The sequence below is a fragment of the Saccopteryx leptura genome, chromosome 4, assembly GCF_036850995.1.
Source record: "Saccopteryx leptura isolate mSacLep1 chromosome 4, mSacLep1_pri_phased_curated, whole genome shotgun sequence".
Classification (NCBI taxonomy): domain Eukaryota; kingdom Metazoa; phylum Chordata; class Mammalia; order Chiroptera; family Emballonuridae; genus Saccopteryx; species Saccopteryx leptura.
The window spans coordinates 221775868-221793411 of NC_089506.1; the positions used below are offsets into that span (position 1 = coordinate 221775868).

The 17544-nt window shown below is 58.5% G+C and overlaps 1 protein-coding gene across 2 annotated transcripts in view; it reads left to right on the forward strand.

Moving 5' to 3' along the window:
• Positions 1-6388, forward strand: part of USP31 (ubiquitin specific peptidase 31) — a 55852-nt gene extending 49464 nt beyond the window's left edge. For both annotated transcript variants that reach the window (XM_066383400.1, XM_066383401.1), the window contains exons 14-16: positions 792-950; positions 2727-2879; positions 4359-6388. In XM_066383400.1, coding sequence (XP_066239497.1) covers positions 792-950; positions 2727-2879; positions 4359-5887 — 1841 coding nt within the window. In that variant the 3' untranslated portion in view covers positions 5888-6388. The remainder of the gene's footprint in view (positions 1-791; positions 951-2726; positions 2880-4358) is intronic.
• The last annotated feature ends 11156 nt before the right edge of the window (positions 6389-17544 follow it).

Genomic DNA, 17544 nt, shown 5'->3' on the forward strand with positions numbered 1-17544 from the left:
TTCTCGCTGGCGCTGGGATGTGCTTTGTCCTGCTGCAGGCTGGAGTCGGAGCCGAGAGCTGGGCCGTGTGCCTGCAGGAGCTCAGATGTGCTCGTGTGTTGGGGCCGCCCTCCGAGGGGAGTGGGGTCAGGAAGGGAACAGGGTCGTTCTGAAGGGAGCAGGGCCCTCCCTTCACCAGCGCGTGATCCTGGGCAAGGTGGCCCCTCCTCCCGGGCCTCTGAGAGGTGGGGGTCATTACAGAGCAAGAGCATAGGGCCGAGTGCCCTGTGTGGCCCATAGTGGGGCTACCTAGCTGTCAGCAGCTGCTTTATGGTATCGTTGACCCTGGTTCTATTATCTTCTGTCCCTAAGAAGCACTAACCTGTCACCGCGTGTGTAGGTCAGGGTTCCTCACCCCTGGCACTGTTGGCGTTCGGCAGGGTGACTCTGTGCTGTGAGAGCCCATCTGGGTACGGTAGGACCTTCAGCGACACCCTGGTCTCAGCCCCAGGTTGTGACAATCACAATGTCTCCAGACTTTTCCAAAGGTGCCCCAGGGGTAGAATAGTCCCAGGTTGAGACCCAGTGGTTTAAATAAACGAGTATGTCACGTTTCCTAAGATTCAAGATCATTTTAGCCATTTGGAGTTTCTTGAGACATTGGCCCGCGTGTGACGGAGTCTGGATATCCCCCTTCCTGTGTCACTAGGTGCAGCCTTCAGGGCTGGAATCGGTGGTGTGGGCGGGGAGCAGTCTGGGTGGGAGTGACCGCAGGCGCAGCTGCCCGGGGCTGACGCGGCTCTCGTTGGCAGCCTACTGTAAGAACTCCGTGGACGGCCTCTGGTACTGCTTCGACGACAGCGAGGTGCAGCAGCTGTCGGAGGACGAGGTCTGCACCCAGACGGCCTACATCCTCTTCTACCAGCGGCGGACGGCGATCCCATCCTGGTCGGCCAACAGCTCCGTGGCAGGTCAGGTCCCCAGACGGGAGGTGCTCGTTCACTGTTCAGAGACGTCCTCCGGTTCGATCCCATGAATCTCCACGTCTGCGTTCAATCTGGAAGCCAGAGTGCTTGCCGTGGAGGAAGGGGAGTGGTGTGGGGGGCGGCTGTGCACCAGCAGAGCTCACGGGTGTGTGTGCGTGTGTGTGCGTGTGTGTGTGTGGCACCCGGGAGGGCCACGTGTGGTGTCCCTGAGCGGAGTGTGTGTGTGTGTGTGTGTGTGTGTGTGTGGCACCCGGGAGGGCCACGTGTGGTGTCCCTGAGCGGAGTGTGTGTGTGTGTGTGTGTGTGGCACCCGGGAGGGCCACGTGTGGTGGCTCTGAGCGGAGTGTGTGTGTGTGCGCGGCACCCGGGAGGGCCACGTGTGGTGTCCCTGAGCGGAGTGTGTGTGTGTGTGCGCGGCACCCGGGAGGGCACGTGTGGTGTCCCTGAGCGGAGTGTGTGTGTGTGTGTGTGTGTGTGTGGCACCCGGGAGGGCCACGTGTGGTGTCCCTGAGCACAGAAGCAGGTGGCACGCTGCTCTGACACGGGAGGGACCGAGGGGTTTGGAAGGAGAGCGGCGACGCGGTGTCACCACGGCTTGGTTGGGTTCCCTGGGCCGTGCCCCATGTGAGGTGCGTGCCTGTCATCTGTGTCCTGGTGTGACAGCACAGCCCACCTCGTGGGGTTGTGTGACCCAGGTCAGCAGGTGCCCCTCAGAGCCTTTTGTAAAGGGCTGGACACAGTTCGAAATCGCACCCCGCCAGCCCCACAGTGAGAACGGCTCCCCAGTGAGGGGAGACCCGGGGGATATCGCAGCGTTAGTGGCTGGGGTTCCACTTGACGGGGTCGAGTCCGTAGTTTCCACACAGGCAGGAATCTCCCACAGCCCTGGCGGGCAGCCGCACTGACCCAGACGAGGGTGTGCTCCCTGGTGCCCTCAGGGGTTGGGTTAGGGGAGGGTGACCGGACAGGGCGGGCAGGGAATGTGGCCGGTGAGGGAGGGAGGGCCCGCCCCCGCCCCCGCCCCCGCCCCAGGGCCCGCCCCCGCCCCCGGAGGCTTGCGAGGGCTCAAAGGAGGCCTCTGGAGCGGAGCGGCCCCTGCTGGTGCAGACCCCTGAGACCCCGCGGTCCACCGCTCACCCGTCAGCAGCAGAGGACCGGGTGCTCTGAGGCTTGTCCTCTGTGTCTCCCGGAGCCTGTGCTGCACCCAGAACTGACCCCTCTTGAGGGTGACGTGAACCAGTCATGCCATTTCGTGTTCCTGAGTGGCTCTAGTCTGCGTGTAAGGGCATCGCTGGGATGGGCAGGACAGACGGACACAGAGCCCTGTGTCCTTGTACGGACATTGTGAAGATGATTTTAAAATTCAGCAAGAAGGCTGAGACACACCGGGCGCTGATCTGCTGTCCCTCCTGCGAGTCAGAACCAGGACGGCCGGTCCCTGGAGCGGGGCTTGCGGGGTGCTGATACCTGTTTGCAGACAGAGCGGTTCTGAGCGAGGGTCTGTGGCCAGCCCCGCGGTCGGGATTTGCGTTGGAAAGAACCCGGCCTGTGCCTGCCTGTGTTTTATGGCTACGGATGTGTGCCGGGGTCTCCCCAGCAGGGGCTGCGGAGCGGCCGGGGTCTGGGCGGGGGCTGAGCCCCCGTGGGGACGCCGCTACCTGCAGCCGGCAGCAGCGCCCACCCGCGTGCGGGTCCGTGTGCCGTGCGGGCAGAGGCCGGTGGTCTGGGCTGACCGTGCGCCCTCCCCTCCCTTGCCCGCAGGCTCCACGAGCTCCTCCCTGTGCGAGCACTGGGTGAGCCGGCTCCCGGGCAGCAAGGCCGCCAGCGCCACTTCCGCCGCCTCCTCCAGACGCACCTCCCTGGCCTCGCTGTCCGAGTCCGTGGAGATGACCGGAGAGAGGAGCGAGGATGACGGTGAGTGTGGGCTCTGGGGACGCTCGCAGGAAAGCGGGTCCCACGCGGCAGTGTCCCTCTGTATGGGAGCCGGGTCCCACGGAGGCTGTGGGCTGGGTGCTTGGCGTCACGATCGTCAGTGACGCTGGCGGTGAAGCGGCTGTTCGCCTTTCTGCTGCCCGGGACTTCTTTCTTTCCTTTGTTTTCAAGTTTGAAGGTCCGGAGGGGAGGCTGGAGCCTTTACTTTGCTTAGTAACGGATACGTCTTTTTCAAAGTGGTTGTTAAACCTTCGGAGCAGCGGTGTGGGGACTCGGGGCAGCTGTGACCGGCCCAGGGCTGCCTGGGGTTGCGTCCTGGCGAGAGCCTGGCAGGGCGCCCCCCAACGCGCTGCTCCCCTTCCCGCCATGTCTTCTTCCCGAGAGGAGTCGGCACCCTGTTCTCCTTCAGTGCAGACTCGTCTAGGACAAACACTGTTGCCTCCGCATGGAGGCAGGTTCGGGGAAGTCTGATACAAGTGGCACTTTGATCTTACCCGCCTGCGCTCACTGCTGGGGCCCAGTTCCGACAGGGAGCCCAGGCGGGTGGGCGCGACCGGCTGGCACCGGTTCCCTGTTCATGCCATTGTCTGTGGACCCGGGTGCCCGCACCAGGGCCTGTCTCCGGCGTCTCCTCCAGGAAGATCTCCATAGGTGCTGCGGCAGCCGCCGCAAGTGCTTATGAACTTAATTCAGAATATTTTCTTTGGAATTCTTTGGAAGTTTTAAGTCACTCGATGTAGGAATTATACTGTCCTAATGACGAGTTAAGTTTTGAGTCACGCAGGAGAGGAATGTGCTGTCCCTTCTGTCCTTGCTCATAGACAGTCCCGGCCTGGCCCGGCCCCGGACTGACCGCAGTCCAGGGACTGTGGTGCCGGTCTCAGCTCTGCCTCCAGTCACGGGCGTCCCTCCTGAGAGCCCCAGGGCGCCCTGGTGAGCTGACCCAGCTGGACCAGCAGCTCAGGTTTGCCGAGCAGCTGGAGTGGCAGGTGCCTCGCTGGGCGTGGGACTTTTTAAGATTCTATTTAAGTCTCACTGTGGCCCCGGGAGCGACAACGGGTCAGCGAACTGCAGCCCCCGGGCCAGATGTCGCCCCTGCCTTTATCTTAAATCAGGTTTTATTGGAACTCAGCCGTGCCCGCTTGTTTACATGTCACCTGCGGCCGCTTGCACACGACGGTGGCCACCAAGCCTGAAATATTCACTCCCTGGGTCTGTACAGGGAGGTGTGCCGGCCTCTGGTGTGGGGCAGGGGGGTCCAGAGGGCTTGCTGGTCCCCGAGTTAGAAGGAACTTGAGGGAACCGGGCTCAGGAGAGCTGGTCACGTGTCTGTGCTGCCCCGCCCCCCACGCACTGGCTCCGAGGGTCCCTGCCGTTCTCGACACGCGCCTCCCTTCCACGTTGAGACGTTTCTGGGGCCTCTCTCTCTGAGTGTAGCTAACACACCTCCTCTGCCCTCAGGAGGGTTCTCCACCCGGCCGTTTGTGCGCAGCGTCCAGCGGCAGAGCTTGTCCTCCCGGTCCTCGGTCACCAGCCCCCTGGCCATCGGCGAGAATTGCCTCCGACCGTCCTGGTCCCTGTCCGCCAAGCTGCAGATGCGCTCCAGCTCCCCGTCCCGCTACTCGGCGGACTCGCCCATCCACGCGTCCGTCTCCACCTTGGAGAAGATCGGGGAGGCGGCGGACGACAAGGTCTCCATCTCCTGCTTCGGCAGTTTGAGGAACCTGTCCAGCGGCTCCCAGGAGCCGGGTGGCGGCCCCGGCCGCCGGGAGCACAGGGCTGTGGGCCGGGCGCCCCTGGCTGTCATGGAAGGCGTGTTCAGGGACGAGTCCCACGCCCGCAGATCGAACTCGGGTGTTGCAGACACGCAGAGCAGACTCTCGCCCCCCGTCTCCGACCCCTTTGACAACAATAACCAGATTGCTTACGTGGATCAGAGCGACTCGGTGGACAGCTCTCCCGTCAAGGAGGCAAAGCCGCTTGGGCCCATGGGCGGCCCCCCAAAGCTGCCCGAGAGCACCACCAAGGGTTCCCCCGGCCGCACAGGCGCTCCCGGGCCCGAGAGGAGCTTGCGGAAGGGGCGGTCGGCCCTGGCCAGCCAGGAGTCCTCCCCGTCCAGCCCGTCCCCGTCCCCTGTCCCCGCCAGAGTCTCCGGGAAGCCCCCGCGCTGCCGCAGCAAAGCAGACTCTCACAGGGCCAGTGGGCGGCGTTCCTCCCCAGCCCCAGCCCCCTCCAGGAAGGACGCCTCCCCCAAAGCCCAGGACGCACTGCCCTCTCCGTTGCCCCAGAAGCCGAAGTCGGCCTCTTCCGTCACGCACACCACATCCTCCACGCCGGCCAGAAAAGCCTCGGGCCCGGCCACGAGGGGCCCCTGCCCGCCCGGGAAGGGCAGGACTTCAGACAGGACCCTCAGCAGGGAGGGCTCCAGACAGAGCCTGGTGTCCGACAGGGCCAGTGTCACGTCTGGCTCCAAGCCCAGCTCTCCGCGGGCGGGCCCGGCCCGGGCGGGGGAGGGCCGGGGGGACGGCCGGCAGGTGCGCAGCTCCTCCATGGCCAGCCTGCGCTCCCCCGGCACGGGCGCGAGGGCCGGCCTGAAGAGGGACAGCAAGTCGGACGAGAAGGGGCTGTCCTTCTTCAAGTCCGCCTTGCGGCAGAAGGAGACCCGGCGGTCCACGGACCTCGGCAAGACGGCCCTGCTCTCCAAGAAGTCGGCCTGCAGGACCGCTGCGGACGACCGGGCGGACAGGGGCCACCAGCCCCTGGGCTCCCAGCAGCAGCCCAGTGCCGCCGCTGCTGGGAAGGGGCAGCCCGTCTCCAAGGACCCTGCCTCCGCTCGGCACTCCCTGCTGTCCAGTCGGAAGCCCAAGCCTTCCCCGCTGGACTCCGGGGTGCCCGCGTCCCCTGGGGGCAGGCCGTCCTCTGAGAAGCCCTCCCAGAAGTTCCCTGTGAGCATGCCAGCCTCTGCACGGCCTTCTCAGAAACCTCAGTGACCGCTGCCGCCCCCGCGTCCTCCCCCGGCGACCCGCTGCCGCCCCCGCGTCCTCCCCCGGCGACCCGCTGCCGTCCCCGCGTCCTCCCTCAGTGACCCGCTGCCGTCCCCGCGTCCCCCCTCAGTGACCCGCTGCCGCCCCCGCGTCCTTCCCTGGCGACCCGCTGCCGTCCCCACGTCCTCCCCCAGCGACCCGCTGCCATCCCCGCGTCCTCCCTCGGTGACCTGCTGCTGTCCGGTGGCTTCCCCGGGAAGCTGATTATTTATTTAGAACCCCTCTCCTCCCACCAGAGCCCTCTGTGCTTTCGTTTTGTAGTTTTTGGGGGGTCATGTGCCTGACGCGTGTGCTTGTGTGTGTGTGCGTGTGCGCGTGGGCAGGCGCATATGTGTGAGTGCGTGCGTGCGTGTGCAGAAGTGAATTGCAGGTTGTTAAAAAGCGTCGCCTTACTCTGCCGTTGAACCAAGTATCAGCCATAGGCAAAGCAACGCTGTACCGAGCTGACTGGAAAGAGTTTAGATGACACCCGGACACAGTCCCTCTTGCAAACTGTTCATACTTCTTTCTGGAGAACTCTAATTAGACTTCTGTCGGGACCCCTGGGGTCTTGGACCCCGTGGAGCAGCTACGCTGCGTGGCTGCGCTCTGTGGAAGGGTGAGTCGTTCGACCTGGGTTTCAGTGGAGCAGGACGTGTCCTCCCTGTGGATGGTCCCATGGCACCAGGAGTTCTAAAAAAACCTGGGACACTAACGATGACCAAACCGAGAGAAGACGGTTGCTTTCTGCACTTTGGCCCCACCTACCAGCCTTTGGAAAAGGGCAATATTTTAACACTAATGTTTCTCAGGTATATACTCAGCTGCGCTACTAGGATGCGTATCGGCGAAAGGGTTGGAGAGGAAGGTGGCTTGTCCGTGACCCCACGTCTCCTGCCACGTTGGAAGTGTCTGGAAGTGGAAGTGGTCTGGCCCCACCTTCCTGTCCGCAAAGACGTGTGTGCCATGCGCTGCCGTGACTCTGGAGTACATCCCGAGAGGTGCGGATTGGATGTCCGGAAAGCCAGTCACTATTAGTTACATTTTTATTTTTTCCTTCTCAACGTGCGAGTGAAGGCCACTGGGATTTTTGGAACGCAGTAGAGCAGCTAACACTTCTGAAAGATCCTGGAAAACAAAGAGTTCTCAACTGGATGTCTGCATCTGCACCATTGCCTCCGCTGCTGTGGCTTTTTTCTGTCAGAAGTTGAAAGCTCCACGCCCCTCTGCACGCATGTCGGTGTTCCCACAACGTCTGGTCGGTGACGGGGAGGACAGGAGTTGCCAGGGTAACAGGAGTATTCCGTCCGCGCCTCTGACCCTGCCTGCAGAGCTCAGTATGACCGCTTCTCACCCACTGATTGGCTTCTCCATTTCCTCTGCCCAGGATTTGACGGGAGCAGCCCTCAGTAGGGTCGGAGCGTGTCCCCCGGACCCCTGTCCTCGCAAAGGGCATGTATCTTGGTTAGAAAGAAAAATAGAGAACCTCACAAAAAACCTCACACATAAGCCAGACACATGGTTTCCCCGGCTTTCTGGAACAATCCCGGCAACTTCTAGGGTTTTTTTCTTTTCCTCCTTTTTCTAAATGTCAAGAGAGTCGTGGTTCTGTTTGTTCGAATAGCATTTGCCACTTTGTCATGAAATACAGCATGCTATGTTTATATGCTCTTAACTGTTAACTTCTTTTTTATTTTTAAGTCATAGACTCTTCAAGTTCTTCTGAACTCATGGTGCACGGGCCCCTTTGTGCCCGTTCAGCGTCACTGTGTGTGAGGTAGCCCAACAGGCACCTGTGCACAGCTGGGGATTCTGCACTGCCTTTTTGGGTTGGTTGGTTGTTTTTTTTCTATAAATACCTCTTGGGAAGTCTTTCCAGAGTCACTTAACTTTATTTTTGCTGCTAGTTTGAGCATTAGCAGGTAGCTCGCAAGTCTGGGGGCCGCTGGTGTTTGGGGGGCTGGGACTTGAGACCCTGTGCTCCTCGAGACGCCCCTCAGCCCACCAACATCGCCGTCCGCGCCCTGAGCTCGCCGCCTGGGTCCGCCTGCCCGCGGCCTCCACAGCCCCCCGGGCAGGTTGGCTACTGCTGGTCTTCCTGTGTCGACTTCCGCTTCCTGGACAGGACGCGGCAGATGCGTGGTCGTCCAATGGGAGCCACCTCTCTGCGGCAGGCCAGCCGTCACGGTGGAGCTCCGAGAAGTCCAGTCTGGCCGCTTGCACGGCTCTGTTAACACCTCGGGGGGGGGCTGCCCTCAGTGAAAGTGTTACCAGAAAGGAGTTTAGTTTTCACAGTGCTAAATATTTTTATTCTTGAAGGCTCCAGGAATGGAGTGTCCCATTGGGCTTTCGTGTATTCAAGAGAGCAACAGACTCTTGTAATTTTTCACGAGATCTAAAAATAAAATTTCAGTCCCTGTGAGTTTTGTATGTCTGGGGTTTAGTCCTCGCTTCCGACTGAAGTGGGAGAATCGGGGGTATCAGGGCGCTGTCTGGGTGGCGCGAGGCGGGTACGTTTCTCTGCTGCTCCCGCGGCGAACACTTCTGCCCCTGACTCCCAGGTCCAGCCTGGAAGCCTCCGGAAGGGCCCTGTGCCTGGAAGTCTGGCGCGCTCTGCAGTGCGCAGTACGGGTCACTGGGTTCGGTTCAGTTCTCTGGTTGCTTAGGGACCTGGTGTTCATTCTGTTTTTGATTTGCCCGGCAATGTTGGGTGCGGTCAGCCTGTGTGTTACAGCCCCTGCTGTGGCCACTGGCCCTGGACTTCCGGTGGACGGCGGGCAGACCTGGTCCAGGTGCTCATTTCCTGGTGGGCCTAAAATGTCTGCTTTTCAAGCAGTTTCCTTCTTGATTTCTTTCCTGGTAGACACCCAGTGCCCTGGGGCCCTGTGGATTCTGAGCACGGCCCTCGGCCCCCCACTGTGACCCCTTGTATGACGTGGATGCACAAGGAAACAGCTCATGTCGTGTGAGGACTGTCTCCTGGGCCTCTCGTCTCTTCTGAAAACAGCCGGCCGGGAGGACCGGTGCGCGGGGACCGGCCCTGTGGGGGTGGGGGTCTGCAGACGGACGCGCTCGTCACCCTCCCTCCCTCCACCCCTCCCTCATTCACTCTGCAAGCAGCACCCGCACAGAGGGCCCGCTGCTGGCACACGGCAGGGACTCGCGGGCCGAGGAGGTCTGGGCTCATGGCCGGCGGGTGGGTGAGGGGGCCAGCGGCGTCCCAAACAGAGCGACAGTCCTCGCGAACAGAAGAGCGAGCGGGTTCCGGTCCCCCGGAGCACGTGCGTTCTGGAAACTGCCCTTCGCCTCGGAAGATGGCGGCAGTGGAGCGTCCACCTTTCCCGACGGAGCCGCCCCTGCTGCCGAGGGGCTGGAATCCCCGTCGACCTCACTTCGCATCAGAGTCTGTTGTCCACGTTGGTGGGAGGGGGGGTAGGGGGGTGGGAGCGGTGTGAGAGGAAAGCTGTCGTTCCTGTGAAACAGCCGTCACGGAGCACACGGAAGAACGTGTAAAGGACAGGAAGTGGCACCTTCAGGGACGCGGAGCAGAGAAGAGCAGTGCACAAAGCTCGTTTCAGATAAACACGTGTTTTCAAGTAGATTGACACCTGACATTTTATTACCTTTCATTCTGACAAAAGTCACCGACCAGCGCAGGTCACCGTTTCCTTCGGAGGTGATTGCAATTCTCGGATGCAGCAGTGATGAGTTAGTGTCTCGGGGGTGGGCTCCTGAGACGGTTCATGAAAACCATAAGCACAGTGCCAATCAAGACGGACTCTGTGAGGTGAGTTCAGCTTTGCGTTATTTGGAATCAAAAAGAGAACTTGCCGCTTAAGCAGTTCTAACTGTAGGCTCGAGGGTCAGCCGTTCCTGTGCGGTCTGCCTGTCTCTATTGCACAAGCGGTGCATTATCGCTAAACCTGATGGAGTATTTTTTTGGGGGGGAACCCTGTGTCACACACTGCCTTCTGGTCGACTCCCACAGTGGGAGCGTTGTAGCTGCATTTTGAGCGTGACCAATCCCCTTCCGCCCAAGTCACAAGTTTGCATGGCCCCATCCAACCCAGAAAGCATGTGTTTCCTACCTATGCAAAGCAGCTAATAAACAGTCTCCACCACACCAAATGTAAGGGTTTTTTTTTTTAATTTATTTATAGGCACTCTTAGGTGATGGAGCTCTATTTTCGAATTTGTCATTGATCGAATGTGGTTTCACCTTCCGTACAGAAGAGCGCAGATGTGGTTTCTGTGTGGCTTTGCACAAGTTGTGGCCGGCTGGCCGGTTCTTTTGTTCATCGGTGGGACTAATAAAAGAGTGTTTGGGAGCAGGAATGCAATTGGGTCTGTATGTATGTTGGACACACACTGGTTTATATACTGTATTTAGTCTGAAGACTTGAAGTATAGGAATTCTAAAAATAAAATGCCGTTTTCTATAGATTTTAATTTTTTAATCCCTTCTAAGTTTCTGTCGTGGTCGCTGGGAGAGCATGTGTCTTCTAATAGAGCTGACAGTTCTAAAACGCTTCTGTAGGGATGTTGAGCTCTGTTGGAAAGCTTTGGGGCCCCACAGCCACTGGTCACGTGAAGACCAAGCTTGACAGGGTTCATGGTGGTGGTGTAGGGGGGGGTTAGGTTCCAGAGCCACCTCACATGCATCTTAGTCCAGTGTTTCCCAATTTGGGGGAGCAGTGAGATCCACGATAGACTCGGGGGGCTTTTTCAAATCTCGCACGGACTCTGCCCTTCTGAATGACGTATCTGAGAGCCTGGTACCCAGCATTTAGGAGAATCGTCCAGGGAACTTTAAAAAATACCAAGGTCCCTCTTCTAGCTCACAATCTTTTTACATAATTAGTGACGGGGCAGCTCCCAGGAACGGCTCCCAGGAATGGTCATGCTGTTAAAGCTCTCGGGTATTTCTGATGTGCAGGCAGCACTGGGAAGCTGCTGAGAACCAGGGCGAGTGAGGACCAAGAGGGACAGAGTCCTCTGCCGGAGAGGAAAAGACGCACACCAGAGACTGACACGACCTCCCATTTGAGTGAAGTCGGGGAGCTGTTCTGACTCGAGGCCTAGTTAGGGAGGGCGGTGCATTCGGCGGGCGCCCCAGCACTTGTCCGTCTGGTCGGAGTGGGTGCTCTAGTTTGTGGGGCGGGCAGAGTGTCCCCGTGGGTCATGGCAGGGCCAGGCCTGGCAGCTGGGTGAGGATAGGGAAGTCACTCCGCTAGAAAACCTGTCTCCGCTTTTGATACAATCATGGTTACTTTGTAGTAATTACAACAGCAAACCCTAAGCTGCCCTTGAATTTCCTGCTTAGCTCATTCTTTATCTAGAATGTAGTTTCAGGACAGATCTTTCAATTTAAAACTGATCGTGAAGCATATTAATTGGAGTCGTCTTTTGGGGAGGGGTGGGGTGGGATGGTGGAGGAAGCTTCATTGGTATTTTTTCCATGTAATTAAAAAAAAAATCAAATACATCCAAAAATGTGGTTGTAAACGCCACTGACAGAGGCCAGAGACATTTAGTTTTCATCTGCGGTGAGCTGAATGCACCCTGACATCTTCAAACAGTCCGCGGTGCCGCTCAGGGGGTCCCCCGGGGGTCCCCCCCCCCCCCGGAGCAGTGTGCTGCCTGCAAAAACAGGAAACCGCTGACCTGCTCCACGTTTCGAGGCATCAAGCTCATGGGCACATCCAGGTGTGGAAGCGTTCCCTTTAGAAAGGCCACCGAGGCAGCGAGACCTGTTGCCGTGGGGAAATGTGATATGAAATGTCCTAGGTGCTGCTCCAGCTGGCGAGAGCCATGGAGACACCGGAGGGGGAGGGGCCGGGGAGGGGGTACAGCGTGTCCGCAGGCGGAGGGGTACGGCGTGTCCGCAGGCGGAGGCTCTCCGCGCGCGCGCCTGCCCCTCCGCGCCTGGCACCGCTGGTTAGCGCTGAACTCGGGCCCGGCACAGAGACGGTTTCTCAATGGACTGCTTTCCGCCCGTACGCTGGGGTTTCTGTGGTCTTACAAGCCGTGTGTCTGCGTTCCACGACATGGTTCCGGTGTCCGTCCACCTTCCACTCGCAGTGGTTTCCGTCTGAGTGTCTTCGGTGGTACAGGAAGGTGGAGGTCAGGGCGTCTCCCCTCGAGGCCCGGAGCGAAGGACACATTCTAAGTTGCCCAAGAACAGGTTCATGAGATGTGTCACATGCTATTTATTTGTATGTCCGATGATTCAAGGTGTATGCGCTTTTAAGACACAGAATTTGTCATTTTTTTATGTTTAAAATGTTTTCTTTTTGAACCAGCCATCAATGATAACAGTTGGAACGAAGAGAGACAAGGGGAAAAAAATGTAACAAAATACAATAAATGTATGACGTGATGCCCTTCCATCCATACTCCTTTCTCCCCTCTTGCCAAACCCCATTTTTGATCTTGGTTATTAACCTTGGAAATAGAAGCAGATATTGGTACTATGCCAATGTATACAAAATGCCTTAAAAACTGTACCGTTCAATGTAAAAAAAAAAAAAAAAAAGCAACTTACAGAAGGCTACGTGTAGATGCTCCATGTGTATGTTTTTTGAATTTTTTTTTTTTTTTTTTGTATTTTTCTGAAGCTGGAAACGGGGAGAGACAGTCAGACAGACTCCCGCATGCGCCTGACTGGGATCCACCCGGCACGCCCACCAGGGGTGACGCTCTGCCCACCAGGGGGCGATGCTCTGCCCCTCCGGGGCGTCGCTCTGTTGCGACCAGAGCCACTCTAGCGCCTGGGGCAGAGGCCAAGGAGCCATCCCCAGCGCCCGGGCCATCTTTGCTCCAATGGAGCCTCGGCTGCGGGAGGGGAAGAGAGAGACAGAGAGGAAGGAGAGGGGGAGGGGTGGAGAAGCAGATGGGCGCTTCTCCTGTGTGCCCTGGCCGGGAATCGAACCCGGGACTTTTACACGCCAGGCCAACGCTTTACCACTGAGCCAACCAGCCAGGGCCCATGTGTATGTTTTTTAAAAGAATACGTCACACCCCGTGCTTATTTAATTTTCCCGGTCAATGTTCTCCGTGAGGCAGTGCTTGGAGCCGGGTAACAACTCGCATCCTAATTCCATTCCAGCCGACTTTCCACACTGTATATATTTCCTCCTTCTGCCGCACTTTGGTGACGGGAGGAAACAGCAGTCCCAAAGGAAGCGTGTTTTTCTGGGCCCTCTCTCGCCCCCCAGAACTTTGCGTTGGAAGGTCCTGTTCTGGTCAAATTTCCAGCTCTGACTGGACAGGACTCCCAGTTGAGGGTGTCATACCTCATGTGACCACACGGGGGCACTAGAAGATCGCCATTATCAAAGATAACGAACAGTCCAGCGTGCGTGGTCTTGGCCTCTGTGGCGACGCTTGTTCATACGTGTGCGTTGCGTGTTTTATCAGTGAGCAGGGGTCCGCTCCAGACGGGTGCCACAGCCTCCAGGTTTCATAGGAACCACTCTGGCTCACAGTTGGGGCAGGGAGACTCCCAGACCAAGGAGGACAGGCGTGGACCACCCGCCGTCAAACCCAGCAGCGCACAGCGCCCACAAGCCTCTCGGGTTTCGAACGGGAGAATTTTGTCTCAGCTCCACTGAAGGGTTGAACCACGTCGCACGCACGCTGGTGATGCAAGAAGCTTCCCTGATGCACCCACAGTCGCCTGTCATCAAACACACCGGCTTAAAAGCTAAGCAGATATTTGGGGAAGATTCTGCTTCCTTAATACCTCGGAGGGTTCTCAAATATCTGGCCCGTATCACCCTGAACTCCCCCCTCCTCTGTCCGCTCTTCCTGGAGAAGGCAAAGGCATGAGGTGGCCCCTTGCCCTGCGTGGTCCAGGCCCCCGTGACCCCGCGGGCCGGGCCTTGAGGATTGCCCCCCACCTGGGGTCCTTTCTCTTTCCCACGTGGCGTCCTCCAGGTGGACGTCCGGTTTCTCTCTCCCTGCAGGCCCCGGCTCCGTGTCCTCATCGCTTTCCTGTCAACTTCAGGTAGAGCCTTACAGACTTGGTCTGGTCTGGTCTGGTCCTGGCCATATTTCTCAGCCCCTGGTGATGTTTTCTGCACTGAGTGGGAGGGCCACTGTCTCGCCGGCTGAGAGGGTTTGGCATTAGGCTGTGCCCACCAGTGGCCCGGCACCCCATTCTTTAAGACCGTTTGCGGATACGATGCCAGTTTGACCCAGCAGCTCGGTTTTTCCTAAAGAAAGCAGGTAGTAATGACGTGTGTGAAACCAGGGCTCTGGTCGGCCAGGTGTGCACGTCCAGTCCCCGGGACTCGGGGACGGGTGTCAGACTCGCAGGGGGAGGGCCGGTGGAATGGGGAAGACGCCCGTTACAGCCCCACTCAGGGTGGATGTCCAGGTTCCTTCATTCAGCAATGTGTGTGCCCCGTGTGCCCAGGTCCCGGGGCTGTGACCACACCCGAGGAGCTTGCTGTCCAGTCGGGTCAGGTTAGTCGATAGATAATTTACATCTCAGCCCTGCTGTCCACCTACGTACCACAGCTCTGCCCTCAGGGCGCCTTCACCTCCGGTCACTGCCTGCTGTCAGCGAGAAGGATGTCTCCTCTTGTCTTGTGCCTGCAGACCTCATCTCTGCGTCTCTACAGACATCAGCGTGTCACTGGGCCTTCCCTCACCACACTTTTTTTTTTTTTAATGAAAGAAGGGGAGGCAGAAAGACAGACTCTCGCATGCTCCTTGACAGGGGTCCACCCGGCATGCCCACTAGGGGGCGATGCTCTGCCCGTCCGGGGCCCTTGCTCTGTTGCTCCACCACTGAGCTTATTTTAGCGCCTGAGGCAGAGGCCATGGAGCCATGCTTAGCTCCGGGAGCCAACTCGTTCCAATCAAACCATGGCTGCGGAAGGGTGAGAAAGAGAGATAGAGAGAGAAAGAAGGAGGAGGGGTGGAGAAGTGCCCACAGGAGAAGAGGACGGAAGAACAAATGAGAAGCAACACTTGAGGAGATAATGACTGAAGTGAATGGGCACTTCTCCTGTGTGCCCTGACTGGGAATCGAATCTGGGACTTCCACACACCGCACTGATGATCTGCTGAGCCAACCAGTCAGGGCCACTTTTTTTTTTTTTTTTTTTTTTTTTTAAATGAGAGGAGCGGAGGCAGAAAGACAGACTCCCACATGTACCTTGACCAGGATTCACCTGGCAAGCCCACAGGGGGTGATACACTGCCCATCTGGTATGTTGCTCTGTTGCTCAACAATCAAGCTCTTCTTAGTGCCTGAGCTGGAGGCCATGGAGCCATTCTCAGTGCCCAAGACCAAATTGCTCCAGTCGAGCCATGGCTGCAGGAGAAGAGAGAGAGAGAGAGAGAGAGAGAAAGAGAGAGAGAGAGAGAGAAGTGAGAGGGGTGGAGAAGCAGATGATCGCTTCTCCTGTGTGCCCTGATCAGAAATTTAATCTGGGACATCCACACACCAGGCCAATGCTCCACCACTGAGCCAACCAGCCGGGGTCCATCCTGCATTTTAAGAATGTGTTTGGGAGCTTTTCAGTCATTATCTCCTCAAGTATTGCTTCTCGTTTGTTCTTCTGTCCTCTTCTAGGACCCAGTAAATGGCCTCACCGTCCACCCATTTCCGCGACTCAGTCCAGAAACCAGGAGTCCGTCACTCACCTCCCTTCCTTACATCTCATCTCTCGGCAGGCCCCATCCAGCTAGGCATTCACAGTCGTGCCCTAATCTGCCCACTTCTCTTTCTCTCCACGGATCACACCCGAGTCCAAGTCACCATAGTCTTGGCGGGAGCCTCTTAAGTCTGCCCACTTCTCCACATCACCCCCCTTCCCCGTCTGATATCATTCTTCCTCCACTCCAAGCACAGAAGCCATCTTGCAGTGTGTCGACCGCAGGACCTTGGCACTTGCTGTTTCCTCTGCCGAGAATGCTCTTCCCCCGGGTGTTCACACAGCAGGTCCTTCTATCTCAGTGGAACCTGGCAGTGTCCTCTTGGGGCCCCACGTCCAGTGTTGCCTTCCTCCCACGTGGCAGTCCCTCTTCGTCTTGTTCGCCCGTTTTATTTTCACAGAACCCTCAGTCTGCGGAATTCTCGTTCACGCGCTAGTTCACCGTGCCTCCGCCCACCAGCGTGCGGGAACCCTTCCAGCAGATTCCTTCCCCTGTTCCTCGTGGCATTTTCAGATGATTTTCCACCGTCAAGCAACAGAACGTCCGACCAAAGTCTGTTTCAGTGTTTCAGTTTTTGTACCGATGGGTCCTGAGGCTCCACAACAAGTGAATAACTTACCTAAAAATAATCACACAGGCAGTGAGGGGTTCTGGGTCTGAACCTAAGCCAGTCCCTCCAATGGCTGCGTCTCTTCACGGTGTGACGCCCGCACCTTACGCCACATTCAATAAGGGGATTGGACGGTCGCCACACGCAACTGCGGTGAGAGGGGAGGGACGCTCCCAGAAGGGGAGGAACGTGCGAAATGCAGATCACGTCGGTCGTGGGTCTTCTTCCCGTTCGTGCCTTTGTTGTTGTTGTTGTCCTCTTCCAGCCCAGCTTCCCGCCCGCCTGCCTCGTCATGCCTCCTTGGGTCCCTCCACCTGTGACAGCTGCCTTTCAGGCCCTCGGCTGTCTTGAAGGGTGTTGGCCGGTTGTTACGTAGACGGTCCCGTCGTTTGGGTTGATCTCGTGCGTTGCCGTGATTAGGTTGAGGTTTTCAATTGGGGGGGGGGTGCGGAGGGGCCAAAGTCTTAGGAAAGCTACTATGTGCCCTTCTCAGTGTGTCCTTGGGAGATCGTGACCTCGCTGTGTCTTAGGACCGGGAGGCTAAAAGTTCAGTCACGTGGTGGGGGGTGTATCGTCTGGGTTTCTCCGCTGGGAAGTCACTGCAGTCCCCTTTGTGCTTAACGGCCATCTTGAGGAGAGAGTGTTGGGCTGTGCAGATGTCCCGTTTCTCCTCAAACTTTGGGCGCTCACTGTAGCACCCTCCAGTCGATCCTGCCTGCAAAATGTGTTCCTGCCGGCTCTAGTGCTAAGAGACAGATGTCCCGAAAACCTCCTCGCTTCACAGGAAGCCCCACAACAGGGCAGGCGCGGGTTGGCCCAGGGCCCATGACGGCCACGCTCTTCTCTCTGCGGGTCTCCGCGTGTTAGCCTTCGTCCTCGGGCTGGCGTGTCACCTTTAGTGACACCGTCCAGCCGGAGAAGCCGGACCTTTCTTTGCCTGGCTGTCTTGACCGGGGAGAAGAACACTTCTCAGACCCACCCCTGTTCCCTGAGAACCTTTCTTTGGATCCCATCTGGTCAGGACCTTGGTTCCCTGGCTGTGACCAAGTGACAAGGAAGGGGAAGGAAGGGAGGACGTGGCATTTCCGGCCAGGGTTGGGGAGGGAGGTGGGCCCTAGGGAGGTTGTGGCATTTCCGGCCAGGGTTGGGGAGGGAGGTGGGCCCTAGGGAGGGCGTGGCATTTCCGGCCAGGGTTGGGGAGGGAGGTGGGCCCTAGGGAGGGCGTGGCATTTCCGGCCAGGGTTGGGGAGGGAGGTGGGCCCTAGGGAGGGCGTGGCATTTCCGGCCAGGGTTGGGGAGGGAGGTGGGCCCTAGGGAGGGCGTGGCATTTCCGGCCAGGGTTGGG